Source organism: Tupaia chinensis, unplaced genomic scaffold (genome assembly GCF_000334495.1).
Source record: "Tupaia chinensis unplaced genomic scaffold, TupChi_1.0 Scaffold144336_1, whole genome shotgun sequence".
Classification (NCBI taxonomy): Eukaryota; Metazoa; Chordata; class Mammalia; order Scandentia; family Tupaiidae; genus Tupaia; species Tupaia belangeri.
Genome location: NW_006204194.1, coordinates 1406049 through 1420021, shown reverse-complemented (window position 1 = coordinate 1420021; position 13973 = coordinate 1406049). Strand labels below are relative to the sequence as shown.

Here is a 13973-nt window from a genome sequence, read left to right as displayed (position 1 = left end):
CTGCCTGGAACTGGCCTTCCTTTGCCTTTTTTCAGGACCTTCCGGACGCGAACTTCGGCCTCGGAGGGCTCGGGTGTGCCTCATCCCTTCTTCCCAGGATTTGGCGGAAGCTGCGATGCAGACGGGTGAGGCCCAGCCTGCAGGTGAGCGGCTCCCGGGGCAGGACCCAGAGCGCCGGAGTGGGGGCCGGTGTCGCCCCTCCCTGGTGGTCAGCCCTTTCTCTTCCCTCCACCGCCTCCCGTAGCTGCAGCCGGCCCCCCGCAGCCCGGTGTCCCCACCACATGAGTGCCTTTCACGTGCCAAAGGAAGGGAGGCGGGCCTGTGGGTGCAGGCCGTGTGGAGTGTGGGCTCACAAGACTGAGGGCTGTTGTCCCTCCCCGCTGGGCTCATGAGAAGGGAAGGGACAGACAGGGTAAAGTGAAAAAAAGAGGGGAGCGTTTAGTATCCCAGACTCTTCCTCCACCCACCTCCTCAGCCGAGGTTCTTCCTCTCGCATCAGGAGGCGCTTCACAATTGACAACTTTGAAATCGGGCGACCTCTGGGCAAGGGAAAATTCGGAAATGTGTTCCTGGCTCGGCTCAAGGAAAGCCATTTCATTGTGGCCCTGAAGGTCCTCTTCAAGTCCCAAATAGAGAAGGAAGGACTGGAGTACCAGCTGCGCAGGGAGGTTGAAATCCAGGCTCCTCTACAGAAAGGACTGACTCCTTCTGAGAGGCCCGCACTGCTCTTTGCTCTAGTGCTCCCGTTTTCGCTTCTTTCCCTGACATCTGAACCCAGCACTCCCCCTTGTGGTATTCCAAGTAAGCTCTTAGCTTTCACCTTGCAGGTTTTTCTCTGCTGTTCATTCCGATTACGCCATGGAAAAATCCCTTCCTGTGTCAGACATCTAAGTGTCCTGTTCTCACTCACTTCCAGATCCAGCTGTTACTATTCTGGTATAATAATAACAGAACTTGCCATTTGTATGATCACTGGTAATAACATGTAGTACTGGGCCTCAGGGAGAGGTCTGACCTTTTCTTATCCCTCCATCAGACAACCAAATATCCTACGCCCGTACAACTACTTCCATGATGCTTGCTGGTGTACCTGATTGTGGAATATGCTCTAAGGGGTGAGCTCTACAAGGAGCTGCAGAAAAACCACACATTAGATGAACAGCATACAGCCACGGTGAGGGTGTGCGGAGTGGAGGCTCTTTAGTCCATGAGTTTCTTTTGGGCTGATGGGGGTGGGGGGGTGGGGTCTCTGTGGTTATCATGCACCCCTTCCTTTAACTTTGTCTCTGAACTTTATTCTTTAAACCTTATATAATGACACACAACACTCTACAACTCCTTTTTTCTTTTTTTCTTCAGGTTTTTGTCATAGGGTACATACAAGTGCTGGAGAGAGGGAGAAGGGAAGTGAGAAATCACCCACCAGGGGGATGGCCATACTGAAATTCCTTCTCCATTCTCCTCTCGGGATTCTAGGCATGCACATACATGCAACTCGTGTGATTTTCAAGTTGCCAGGTCTGGGACTCGAACTGTGGTCAGCCACATGAGAACCCAGCACCTTGACCACGAGGCCACCCATAACTTCACTTTTAAATATGCTAATTACTCCCAGTGTATGTCCAGAGTATTAATAAGCAGTATATATAGGTTTGGATTCTTTAGTTGTAAGCAACAGAACTTAACTCCACTAACATAGGCAAACATACTGAAAGGCCATGAGGAAATTCACTGAATAATAAGAGGAACTGGCTAGAAATAGGCAGCAAGAGTTTATAGAAGGCCCCAAAATGGGAACCACAGTAATATCTCCTATCTTTCCTCCTGTTTATCATTTTCCTCAGGCCTCAAATCTTGGAGAAGATCATCTTATTGGCTTAGCATGAGTTTTGTGTGGCTGCTCACTGTGCTCAGGCAACAGGATCCATCCACATAAAATGAGAGCAAAGAAAACCTCTTCCACAGTAACTATGGTACTATTAAAAAGAATGCAATGGAGTTGGTAGCCAAAAAATAAAAGATTCTTCTATAGGGGTTAGCAGGTGGCATAGTGATTAAGGCACTGGATTCCCACATGACCAACTGCAGTTCGAGTCCCAGACCCAGTGGCTTAAAACTCTGCCACATTGCTTAATGCATGCGTGCCCAAAATCCTGAGAGGAGAATGGAAGAAAAGGAATTGAGGTGTGGCCTTCCCCTCTGGGGTGATTTCTCACTTTCTCTTTTTCTCTGTCACTCTGGCAAGCACACACATAATGTAGCAAAAAAAAGAGAGAGAGAGAGAGAGGATTCCACTGTAGTTTTAAAATTAATAATGAGTGTTCTACCTCAGTGTCAGTCTTTACTTCTGGATTGCTTTTTTAAAAATAATTATTTTATTTATTTAAATTTGATTAGAGAGGGACAGAGTGAGAGAGAGAGAACAAGAGAGAGGGAAAATGAGAAAGCAAGCTGCCAGATCCAGGATTCAAACCACAGTTGGCCATGTGGGAGTCCAGTGCCCTTAACCACCGGTCCACCTGCCAGCCCCCAGATTGCTTTTTCTTTGCTCACACAGATAATGGAGGAGTTGGCAGATGCCTTGACCTACTGCCATGACAAGAAGGTGATTTACAGGGATATTAAGCCAGAGAACCTGCTCCTGAGGTTTAGGGGTGAGGTGAAGATTGCAGATTTTGGCTGATCTGTGCACACCCAGTCTCTGAGGTAGGTTGGGTGGTGGCCATCCCCCCTGTAGGGTGATTTCTTGCTTTCTGTCTCTCTGGCAAGTGCACATGCCCTATAGCAAAATCTTTCCAAAATTTTTTTAAATGTCTCCAAACCCACATGCTCAGGAAGTGCCTGTCCAGGTTGTTCAAGTGTTTCCCCTACCACTGGAAGGTGGGCAAGCAGGATTTCCCTCATTCTGGGTCTCTACACAGTACTCACAACTTTACTGTCTTCTAGGAGAAAGTGTATGGGACTCTAGACTATTGGTCCCCAGAAATGATTGAGGGAAGAACATATAGTGAAAATGTGGGTCTGTGATGTATCAGGGTGCTCTGCTATGAGTTGCTTGTGGGAGATCCACCCTTCGAGAGCAGTTCCCACAGTGAAACCTATAGACGCATTCTCAAGGTTGGTGATGACTGCTGGGCTTGTGGAAACTGGGACACACACATGCAAAGTTGTGTACCAAGGTCCAGAACAGTGCCTTGCAGAGACTCAAAGAACAGAGAGAACACTGACAAAGAAATTTACCAGACTTCTTTCCTCTTCCCTGGCTTTATCAGGTGGATGTGAGGTTTCCCCATTCAGTGTCTTTAGGAGCCCGGAATTTGATCTCAAAGCTTCTCAGACACCAGCCCTCAGAACGGCTACCCCTAACCCAGATCCTAGAGCACCCATGGGTCCAGGCCCACTCTCAGAGGGTGCTGCCTCCCTATGCTCAGATGGCTTCCTGAGCCCTGTCTGCCTCTGTTCCTTTATGTTTTATTCAGGGAGCTCTCCTGCCTCTGCTAATTCATCTGTTATCTTTTTTTCTTCTAAGATGCAAGATGCTAATTATTAAAAGCTGAATAATTTTGTACGTGGTCTTTATAGTTATGTGGATTAAGTAGAATTGGCTTTAAGATTATGCCCCCCTAATTCCCAAAGTCACTCCTAGAGATAGTGACTTCATCACTGACCTTGAAAACAAGCGCCTGCAGGTAAACACCCTAGGGCTATATTATCTTGGTGTGGCTCCTTGACACAACTCGCTCTTCCTCATGTTTCAAGGAATATGTCATTTGTGCCGGGTAAGAGTATTTTCATATGAAGAAAGACTTGGGGGACCAGCAGTTAGCATAATGGCTATATTGCTGGACTCCCATGTAGTCGACCATGGTTCGAGTCCTGGACCTGATGGCTTAACACTCACACCAAGCACGTGTGCGGGCATGCCCAGGATCCCGAGAGGAGAATGGAGAAGGGATTGAGGCGTGGCCATTCCCCCTGGGGGGTGATTTCTCGCTTTCTGTCTCTATGTCTCTCTCTGTCTGTCTGGTGAGCGCAGGCGCCCTATAGCAAAAACCTCTCCAAAAAAAAAAGAAAGAGTTGGAACAAACATATGATATACCAACAAGGACCAGGTACATAAATAATGGTTCACTCATATAGATAAAATATACTCCTGAAATTATGGAGCAATAGTTCTTAATTTATTTATACAAAAAAATGGAATACTTACATATTAACAATCCCTTCTCCATTCTCCTTTTGGTATTTTGGGCAGAAGCATAAATGTGCTTGGCCTGTTTTTCAAGACACCAGGTCCAAGAACTCAAACTGCACAATTGGCTACATGGGATCCAGCCACCTTGACCAACATGACATCACCTCTTTTTAAATCACATACATGATTTAAATGGTTAACGTTCCAGACACCAACGTGACTAGCTAAGATTTAAGTCCCAAACTCAGTAGCTTGAAACTTAAGCCGGGCCCATGTGCATGCATACCCAAAGTCCTGAAAGGAGAACTGAGGAGAGGGGATTGCAGCAGGCCATCCCCCTTAGGGGGGGAAAGTGATTTCTTGCTTTCTCTCTGTCTCTCCAGTGAGTGCACATGCCCTTAGCAAAAATATCTCTTAAAATAAACAAACACTGCTTACAGCAATTTGGGAAGTACCCTTCCAACCTGTCCCTATATTCTTTCTGTTTCATGTGGCAGCTGCTGGTTGCATCTATGGTAAGCTAACTGCACTAGAGTAAACATCCAGGCTCCTCAGCTGTGTCTTCTCAGTGCAGCCATTGTTTCCAGCAGTGTTCCCCTTGACTAAAAATACTTTATATGGTGGGCCAGTCAGTGGTGTGGTGGTTGGGGTGGCTGGTCAACTGCTTGATTTTAGTGCCGGACCTAGCAGCTTGACAGACTCGCCCAGTGTGTGTGCCTACATTCTCAAAAAATCTCAAAAGGAGAAGGAGATTCCATTCCCCATGGGAGATGTGCTTTGTCAACTTCCCACTTTCTAGTGATCATACATGAAAAAATACTTTGGAGCTGGCAGGTGGCATGGTGGTTAAAGACATTGGACTCCCACATGGCTGACCACAGTTCCGAGTCCTGGAACTGGCAGCTTGCTTTCTTACTTTCTCTCTCTCTGTCTCGCTCTGGTCAAATTAAAAAATAACAATGATGGTAAATAAAATAAAATAATTCTTAAAAAAGAAATGCTTCATTAAATGTGTTATAATTTTGTCTTTTGACAGCACTGGTGACCCAAAGCACACTACTGAGGACAGTTCCAGTATGAACTCAGCCCCGTGGTCCTGAGCCTCCACCTCCCTCCAACTTGTGCCTGCTGTAAAGAGATACATCCCAGACTGCTCTTGGCCCCCGCGCCTGTGTTGTGTATTTTGTTTTTTGCTACAGGCACGTGCTCTGACCAGAAACGGGCAGACTGAGAAAAAAAGTGAGAAAGCACGCCCGGAAGCGGGGACAGAAGTGCAAAGGGAGTGCTGTCACATCCAATCAATCCCTTCGCCATTCTAGGAGGGTGTGGCAAATACGCTCAGCGTCTTTTTCGGTCTCCGAGGTCCGCCCAGCGAGATTCGGCCGCCTGAGCCTCCGCGCCCTCTGCCGGCGCCTACCGTGCCCTTTACGCGGAGGGAGGCGCTCGCGAAATCCCGCGTCTGGGCTGTTGGCGGAGGAAACAGGACACTTTGCGTTACCCAGAAGGCATTCCGCCTGCGTCTGTGGCAGGCGCTGAGCCAATGACAGCTCGGAGGAGAGGCGTTTCCTGCCGGTGCAGGATCTGGGGCGGGACTTCCGGTTCACTTGTGTCAGACGTCATTTTGGCGCGACTGTTGGGTCCCGCCGGTTGCGGGTGGTGAGTGGTTTTCCGCGGCGGCTTCCCAGGCTGCTTTTCAGAAATCAGTGAGGAAGAGGATGAGACTGACCTCCGCTACTTGGGTCGGGCCGAGAGCCTCATGACGCGAGAGTGAGGCCGTCGGCCAAGGTCACCCCACCCGGGACGGGGAAGGGGCCGGGGGTCTCGGGAGCCGCCCCGGTCGCCGCATGCCGGGTTCTGCTCGGTCCCCAGGGTCGCAGGATGGCGGTGGCGCTTAGGGACCCGGTGCAGGTGAGTGGAGGAGGCTTTAGGCTTTGCGGCCTCTGCGCTAGTTCGAGAGACGTCCTGCGCAGGCCCGAGGCCCGGAACGCCCCTGGTTTCTCTGTGTAGTTGTGTTTGTTTGCGAAAAAGCGTGGCTGGCTCCTTGCTTTTTGTGCCTTAGCAGAAGACAAGACACTGAATATACAAATAGGCAATAACTAAACCATACATAAAAATGGGACTTTGACTCCCAATCCGTAGCCTCCTCCTAGGAAAGTAACCCTCTTCTATAAGAAACAGCTCTGGAAAGCAGCCTGCTCTAAATCAGACGTGAAGCCAAGTTGCCATCTCTAGAGACAGTCCAGAAGCCGCACGCTCATCTCCATAACAATTGCCCCGAAATTTCATAGTTAGTAGGGAACTGTTTGTTCTATTTTGTGTTCCTTCTTCCAGTGTAGGGCCAACCAGAGGAAGCCATGTATCCGCCTGCTAACCAATCACATGGGGTGCTCTGCTTCTGATTAGTCCCACCGCTTCCCCAGCTAGCAGGATCAGGGTCAGGGCCCCAACATGTGCTCATTACTCAGTTGATAGATGAGTGAGGCTCCACCTCAGGGGCTTCCATATCCCTATAATCCAGTCTGTTAGCTTTGATCAGCATGTCTCTACCCCATCTGCCCTGACACCAATCTGACCTATTCAAGTCTTCCCTAGCTCACTGCTTTTTCAGACACTCCAACCTGACCATGAAAAATTCTCTTCCACATGGCAGACATCATCGTTCTCACAGTTCCCTCTCCTCAGATGCTGTCCTTGGATCTCTGCAGAACTACCCTTCCCATCTTTCTGGCTCTGCTCAAATGTTCCATCAGAGAGACCTTTCCTGGCAGTACAGGCTAAAGGTGCCCCTTCTCCACTTGCTCTTGGTCTGACATTTTTGCATACAGTATCTGCCAAAATACATGCATATATTTTTAAAATAACTATTTAATTTAACTTATTATTACTTTTTAATTTCCTGTAGGACACAAGCACTCAACAGAGACAGAGAGGGAAAGTGAGAAAACAAGCCTCCAAGTCTGGGACTTGAACCACAGTTGGTCATGTGGGAGTCCAGTACTTTAACCACCACACCACCTGCCAGCCTCCATAATATATATATATTTTTAAATTTGTCAGAGAGTGTACACACTTACCAGAGAGAGAGGGAAAGGGAAAAAGGATCCCTCATAGGGCATGGTCATACTGCAGTTGCTTCTCCATTTTCCATCCTGGGATTTTAGACTTGCATGCATTTGTGTCTGGCATGTTTGGGATTTTTTTGTTCTTTTCTTTTGGAGAGTTTTTGTTTGTTTGGTTGGTTTGTTTTGTTTTGTTTGCTACAGGGCGCGTGCACTCGCCAGAAAGACAGAGAGAGACAGAAAGTGAAAAATCACTCCCCAGGGGAGATGTCCACACTGCAGTCCCTTCGCCATTCTCCTCGTGGGATCTTGGACACACATACACACATGCACCCAGTGTGAGTTTAAGCCACTGGGTCTGGCATTCAAACTGCCGTCGACTACATGAGAGTACAGTGACATAGCCATTATGCCAACTGCTGGTCCCTGCCTGGCATGTTTTTAAGCCATTAGGGCCAGGACTCAGACCACATGGTCAAGCATGTGGGATCTGGCTCCCCTAACCACTAGGCCATGAGGTCAACCCTGGTAAAATGTTTTTAAAAGCCACTGGGTGGAGGTTTCCTGGATATTGTGGGGACAAAGAGCATAAATAACAGAAAAGCCTTAATACACAGCCTACATTGAGTCCTTGATGTGGGCTGGCATTGTTTATAATCACCTCATTTAATCCTTGCTTCCTTAGTTAGGTTCTATTATTATGACTGATCTACACACGAGAAGATTAAGACTCCAACCTTTTTTTAGGATTATTTATTTACTTAATTTGTTATTATTTTTTAATTAGACCAGACAGAGACATCGAGAGAGAGAAAGAGAAAGCAAGCCTCCAGGTCCAGGACCTGAACCGTGGTCTACTACGTGGGAATCCAGTGCCTACAACCACTATGCCACCTGCCGGCCCCAAGACTCCAACATACTAAATTACCTGCCCAAGAGCTAGCTGACATGTGGTTAAGGTAGCTGGATCCCACATGGCCAGCTACATAGTTTGGGTCCTGAATCCAGTGACTTGAAATATATGCCGGGTTGGGGACCAGCAGGTGGCATGATGGTTAAGGTGTTGGACACTCCCACATGGCAGACCACCATTCAAGTCCTGGACCTGGTGGCTTGCTTTCTCACGTTCTCTCTCTCTCTCTCTCTCTCTCTCTCTCTCTCTCTGGCCGATCAAACTGGGAAGTAATAATAATAATAAAAAAATAAAGTTAAATAATTCTTTTTAAATTATTTATTTAACTTTATTTATTTATTCATTTATTTAATTTTGACCAGGGAGAGACACAGAGAGAGAAAGAAGGAAAGTGAAAAAGGAAGCCACCAGGTCTGGGACTTGAACCATGTTCGGCCATATGGGAGTGTCCAGTACCTTAACCACCATGCCACCTGCTGGTCCCAAAGTTAAATGATTCTTTAAGAAAGAAAAGAAAAGAAGAAAAGAAATATATGCCAGGCATGTGTGCTTAAAATCCCAAGAGGAGAATGGAGAAGAAATGATTGTGGTGTGTGGTGTGACCATCCCTTGAGGGGAATGCTTTTTCACTTTCTCTGTCACACAGCACTTAAGTAGCAGAAATTTACATTTAATGTATAAGCCACCAGAGTCTATGTTTTTACAAGACAGCTGTCTGGAAAGCCCTGGAGATGACCTTTGCAGTCCTGTTTCAGCATGTCATGTTGGGCATTTGTGGTGAGGGGCTGACATCTAAGCAGAGATAACTGTGATGACAGGAAAAGTGCATTGGTGAAGAAAGTTTGATGGGTCCTGTGAAGTTGCCATATTTCCTCCTTAACCCTCCTGCCGAGGCATATCCTGAAAGGTTGCATCCTGTGATCTGTTGTTAGATGTTTATCCCACCTTCTACCTATACAAACATCATGATGTTCTTGTGAGCAGCTTGTATTATCCTTGAGTTTCCTGGTCTTGAAGTATACTGGCCTTAGGGATACCTGCCAGCAGGACTCTGAGAAAAGCTAATGGTTCATTGTGGAATCTCCCTTGGAGCCTGTGAGGAGGTGGGAAATCTAATCCAGGCCCTGCACTCTGAGGTGGTTAGCCTGCTATGGTGTCTTCCCATGATTTGGTGATTAGGGCTCTGCCTATATCATAGAAATAATACCCTGCTGAAACTGAACAGCAGAAAGGCTTCATGGCCTCATTACTGTAAATTCACTTTGGCGATGCAAGATTGTTGGGGTTACACTGTTAAATCTGCCACTATGATCAGAGTAACTTTGGTTCAAATCCTGCCTCTGTTCATGAGATGTGAAACTTTGGGTGAATTTGTAGCGCTCCTTTAGCCTCAGATCACTGGCTAAGACATGGGTGTGTGATAATAGTGTTTATTTCAGATGCTATAAGAGGATTACTAAAAATTCCAAAGCCCATTGTCGAACACTGAATATTTTCTCTTTACATCTCATGAATATTACTGTAAAGTACTAGAATTCCAGGCTCAGAAAAAAGAAGTGAGGTCCCTGAGGTTACACAAATGATAAGTATTACTTTAACAGCTCTGAATTAAAATTCCAGGAGTCTCACTTGTAGGACTTAGCTGAAGACTTGTAATCACTCTAACATAAGATCTCAGTCTCTCAGTATAGGGCAGGTACCTACCGGGGCTACTCAAGGCTCAAGTACTGATGTAGTTATCATTATGGATACTATTTCCTCATTGCTCTCACATTCTAGAGTCCTTACTGTCTCATCTCATGATCCACATGTTGTTTCTGCTGTTTTGTATCATTTTCTTTTTAGAAGTTATTTTATTTGTATTTATTTATTTAATTTGACCAGAGAGGTACACAGTGAGAGAAAGAGAGAAAATGAGAAAGCAAGTTGCCTGGTCCAGGACTTGAACCACAGTCAGCCATGTGGAAGTCCAGCGCCCTCAACCATAATGCCACCTGCTGATTCCATGTCATTTTCTTTTTTAAGAGAGATTTTTGCTATAGGGCATGTGTGCTCACCAGAGAGACATACAGAAAATGAGAAATCACCCTCCTGGGGGGGTAGACCATGCCACAATCCCTTTTCCTCCACTCTCCTCTTGGGATCTCGAGCACAAATGCACACACACCCAGCGTGAGTTTTAAGCTGCCAGGTCCAGGACTCAAACCACAGTGTAGTACATGAAAGTCCAGCAATGTAACCATTGTACTATCTGCTGGTCCCCATCTTGTGTCATTTCTAATAACTCCCATGCAGGCAGCTCTCTCTTCCACTGTTGTATTATGTACAAAGCAATGTCTTTCATTCCTATTTAGCCCAGTACAAAGCTTGATGCTAAGATGTTCTGTTTGGGGGACCAGCAGAGGACATAATGGTTACATCGCTGGACTCTCGTATACTGCCTTAAACTCAAGGTCGGGCTGGTGCATGTGCACGTGCATGCCCAAAATCCTGAGAGAAGAATGGAGGGGAAGGGATTGCAGTGTGGCCATCCCCACTAGGGAGTGATTTCTTGCTTTCTGTCTCTCTCTTTCTCTTTTTCTGTCTCTCCAGTGAGCACACATCCCCTATAGCAAAACTCTCTTTAAAAAGAAAAAAAAAAGAGAGATTCTGTTGGGTCTTCAGAAAAGTCATGATGCATTTTTGGATAGAAAAATACATCATGACATTTCCGACCACCCTGTATGGTTTGGGCCTTGATCTCTCTGCATCTTTTCCAATAAAGCACGAGTGGTAGTCCCAAGGCAAACCCTACTATCTCTATTTGACTCTTCAGGTGTCTGTGACTTTTGATGATGTGGCTGTGACTTTCACCCAGGAAGAATGGGGGCAGCTAGACCCAGCTCAGCGGACCCTGTACCAGGAGGTGATGCTGGAAAATTGTGGACTCCTGGTTTCTCTTGGTAAGGCCTTCTCCCTTCACCATGCAGGCAACCTGCCACCTCCTTCACTTTCTTTCTCTGAACCTTTAGGTCTATTATAAAATATTGTTGATCACAGAACAGACTTCCTGGGGATGCTATGAGGAAATTTTTTTTTTAAAGAGGTTTTTTTTTGCTATAGGGTACGTGCACTCCCCAGAAAGACAGAGAGACAGAAAGCCGTAATCCCTTCTCTTCCATGCTCCTCTCGGGATCTTGGGCACACACACATGCGCCCAGAGTGGTTTAAAACACTGAGTCCAAGGCTTGAACCACAGTCAACTACATGGGAGTTCAGCGACATAGCTATTACGCAAACTGCTGGTCCCAGGAAATCTTTTAAGTAAGAATCTTCATTCAATCCATGACCTACAGGAAGAACACTGTTCAACTTTACTCAGAATCTGAAAAAAGCCTTAGGTTGCTTTTGGTCTCAGCCACAGAAGCGAGATGATGAAGGAAACGTCATCGTTTGGGAAGTGTCGCAGTAAGACGCACACGTTGTGCCAACACTGTGGTTCTAAGGCCTATTACCTTCAGAAATTGACCTGTGGCAAACGTGGCTACCCTGCCAAGTGCAAGAGAAAGTCTAGCTGGAGTGCCAAGGCTAAAAGACGCAATACCACTGGGAAAAAAATTATATACTGCAGATTCAGGCATGGATTTGTGAAGGAACAACACCCAAACCCAAGAGGGCAGCTGTTGTGGCATCCAGTTCATCTTAAAGATTTCAACGATTACTCAGGCAATAAATGTTCTTGGTTTAAAAAAAAAAAAAAGACTTAGGTCAATGAAGTTGCATAGTTTCTTTAGAGAGAAAAGAGTCAACATTTAAAATATATCAGTTTTTCTTTAAATTGCTTTATAAGTTTATTTAAGTTGGAAATTACCTAATGCATTTCAATTTATCAGTTCCTTGTACATGGTTATACCATATCCTTTTTAGTTTTTCTTAAATTTACTTATCGTTTTAAGAGAAATTATTGCTATAGGGCGCATGGGCTCACTAGAGAGAGAGACAGAAAGCAAGAAATCGCCCCCCAAGCTGGATGGACATGCTATAATTAATTCTCCTCCAGGGATCTTGGGCATACACGTACACATACATGCCGGCCTGATTTTGAAGCCACTGGGTCTGAGACTTGAACTGCGGTCAACCATGTAGGAGTCCAGTGACATCACTGCTACACCATCTGCTGGCCCCACATTTTAGTTTCGACTATTAGTAAAAATCCCATGGCAGTATGGCATGCCCTTGGTTTGCAGGTCACATATGGACTTTGTGTTTGTAATGATGGGAACAGCTTCATTCCAAGTACTGATCCCCACCTTGAAGTCTTAGACTAACTTGAAAGGATTTATATCTTTTTATCATAGCCATACCCTTCTTTCTTCACAAACAGGGTGTCCTGTTCCCAAACTGGAGCTGATCTACCAGCTGGAGCATGGGAAGGAGCTATGGACAATGAAGAAAGACCTCTCCCAAAACAGCTGTCCAGGTAGTAGCTTGGATCCAAATGGATGGGAGTCTCTGCAGGTTTGAGACCCAGAGGAGGCAATTAAACCCTGGAATCTCTCAGGAAACCTACTACTTTAAAAAAAAGAAAAAAAATTGCCAGAAGTGTATGTGCTCACCTAAAAGAGAGGGAAAAGAAGAAAGCATCCTCCCCTCCATTAGTCATGGACATGCCCCAGTCTTCTTCCCTCCATTTCTCCATCCTGTCAGAATTCAGGACACATGCACATTCCCAGTGTGGCATGATATTCTTTCTGCTAGCTGGAGAGGAAAAATCAGGGGAGGCAGAGCTGAGTCTAGCACTATGTTTTTGTTTGGTTTTTAGTATTTTTTAATTATTTTTAAATTTTTAATTAATTAATTAATTGACATTCATTCACTGAGCATCATCACAGCATACAAAATGTGATTTACCATCCAGAATGTACTGCATAGCGACTTAATCATGCATATTATCATCAAAAATTTTCCATTTATACTTCCTAGAATTTTTTACCCCTCTTTCAGACCCTCTGTCCTTTCCTACCCTCTTCTCCCACTGTCTCTGGTGTCTACAGTTGTACTGATCACACAATTTCCTAAATAATCTAACTACTTTCAATGATAAGTTCACATGGTATTATTTAAGAAAACCAGTTTTAACTTAAATCATAGAAATGCTAAGGAACTTTTCTTAAAGCCAGGAAACAGGTTAGGATTCTGTTCAATTGGTAGGTGCATTAACCTATCAGTCTCATGTACTTTATCTTCAGTTCTGGTTCCATTTTTCCTATTAAATTCTATGATATAATATTCAACTCCAGACTTGTCCCTATGATTAAGCTGGCTACTTTCTTAGTTTCTGAACTCTTCTTTCCGTGTGTGTGTATTTAATTTTCCTGACATAGCACACCCTTGAAAACTCCTTGGAGATCTGGTCTAGTACTGGTAAATTTTTTCAGGTTTTGTTTATCTGAGAATGTTCTTGTCTTTTCTTCCCACATGAAAGAATCTTGCTGGGTATAGTATTCTCAGCTGAAATTGCTTTTCTCTTAACACTTTGAATACATTTTCCCATTCTTTCCTTGCTTGCATTGTTTCCGATAAGAGATCTGCTGTTAGCCTGATAGGATGTCCTTTGTAGGTAACTTGAGGTTTCTCTCTTGCCAATCTTAGTATCTTGTCTTTGTCTGTAGTTTGGTCAACTGGCTATAATGTGTCTTGGAGAAGTTCTTCTTGGGTTGATTCTATTTGGGGTCCTTTGTATTTCTTGGGACTGGATCTTTGAATGCCTCTCTAGGTTTGGAAAGTTTTCTTGCAGGATTTCATGGAATAGATTATCAATGCCCTT

The 13973-nt window shown here is 45.3% G+C and overlaps 2 protein-coding genes across 4 annotated transcripts in view; both read left to right on the top strand.

Moving 5' to 3' along the window:
• LOC102469013 (zinc finger protein 805) overlaps nucleotides 1–13973 on the top strand; it is an 86661-nt gene that overhangs the window by 33657 nt on the left and 39031 nt on the right. Inside the window, exons 1-3 of one of the 3 annotated variants that reach the window (XM_014583514.2) lie at nucleotides 5769–6103; nucleotides 10983–11109; nucleotides 12531–12626. The exons of 1 other annotated variant lie outside the window; for it this stretch is intronic. In XM_014583514.2, the coding sequence (XP_014439000.1) occupies nucleotides 6074–6103; nucleotides 10983–11109; nucleotides 12531–12626 (253 nt within the window). In that variant the 5' untranslated portion in view covers nucleotides 5769–6073. Of the gene's footprint in view, nucleotides 1–5768; nucleotides 6104–10982; nucleotides 11110–12530; nucleotides 12627–13973 lie in introns of those variants that run through there. One more of the 3 variants, XM_006166758.3, reaches the window with a different exon arrangement.
• On the top strand, nucleotides 116–3534 carry AURKC (aurora kinase C). The gene is given in 7 exon segments (XM_027767629.1): nucleotides 116–240; nucleotides 476–691; nucleotides 1037–1077; nucleotides 1080–1174; nucleotides 2558–2710; nucleotides 2947–3117; nucleotides 3273–3534. Coding segments are annotated over 7 exon segments (972 nt in total). The 3' UTR covers nucleotides 3444–3534.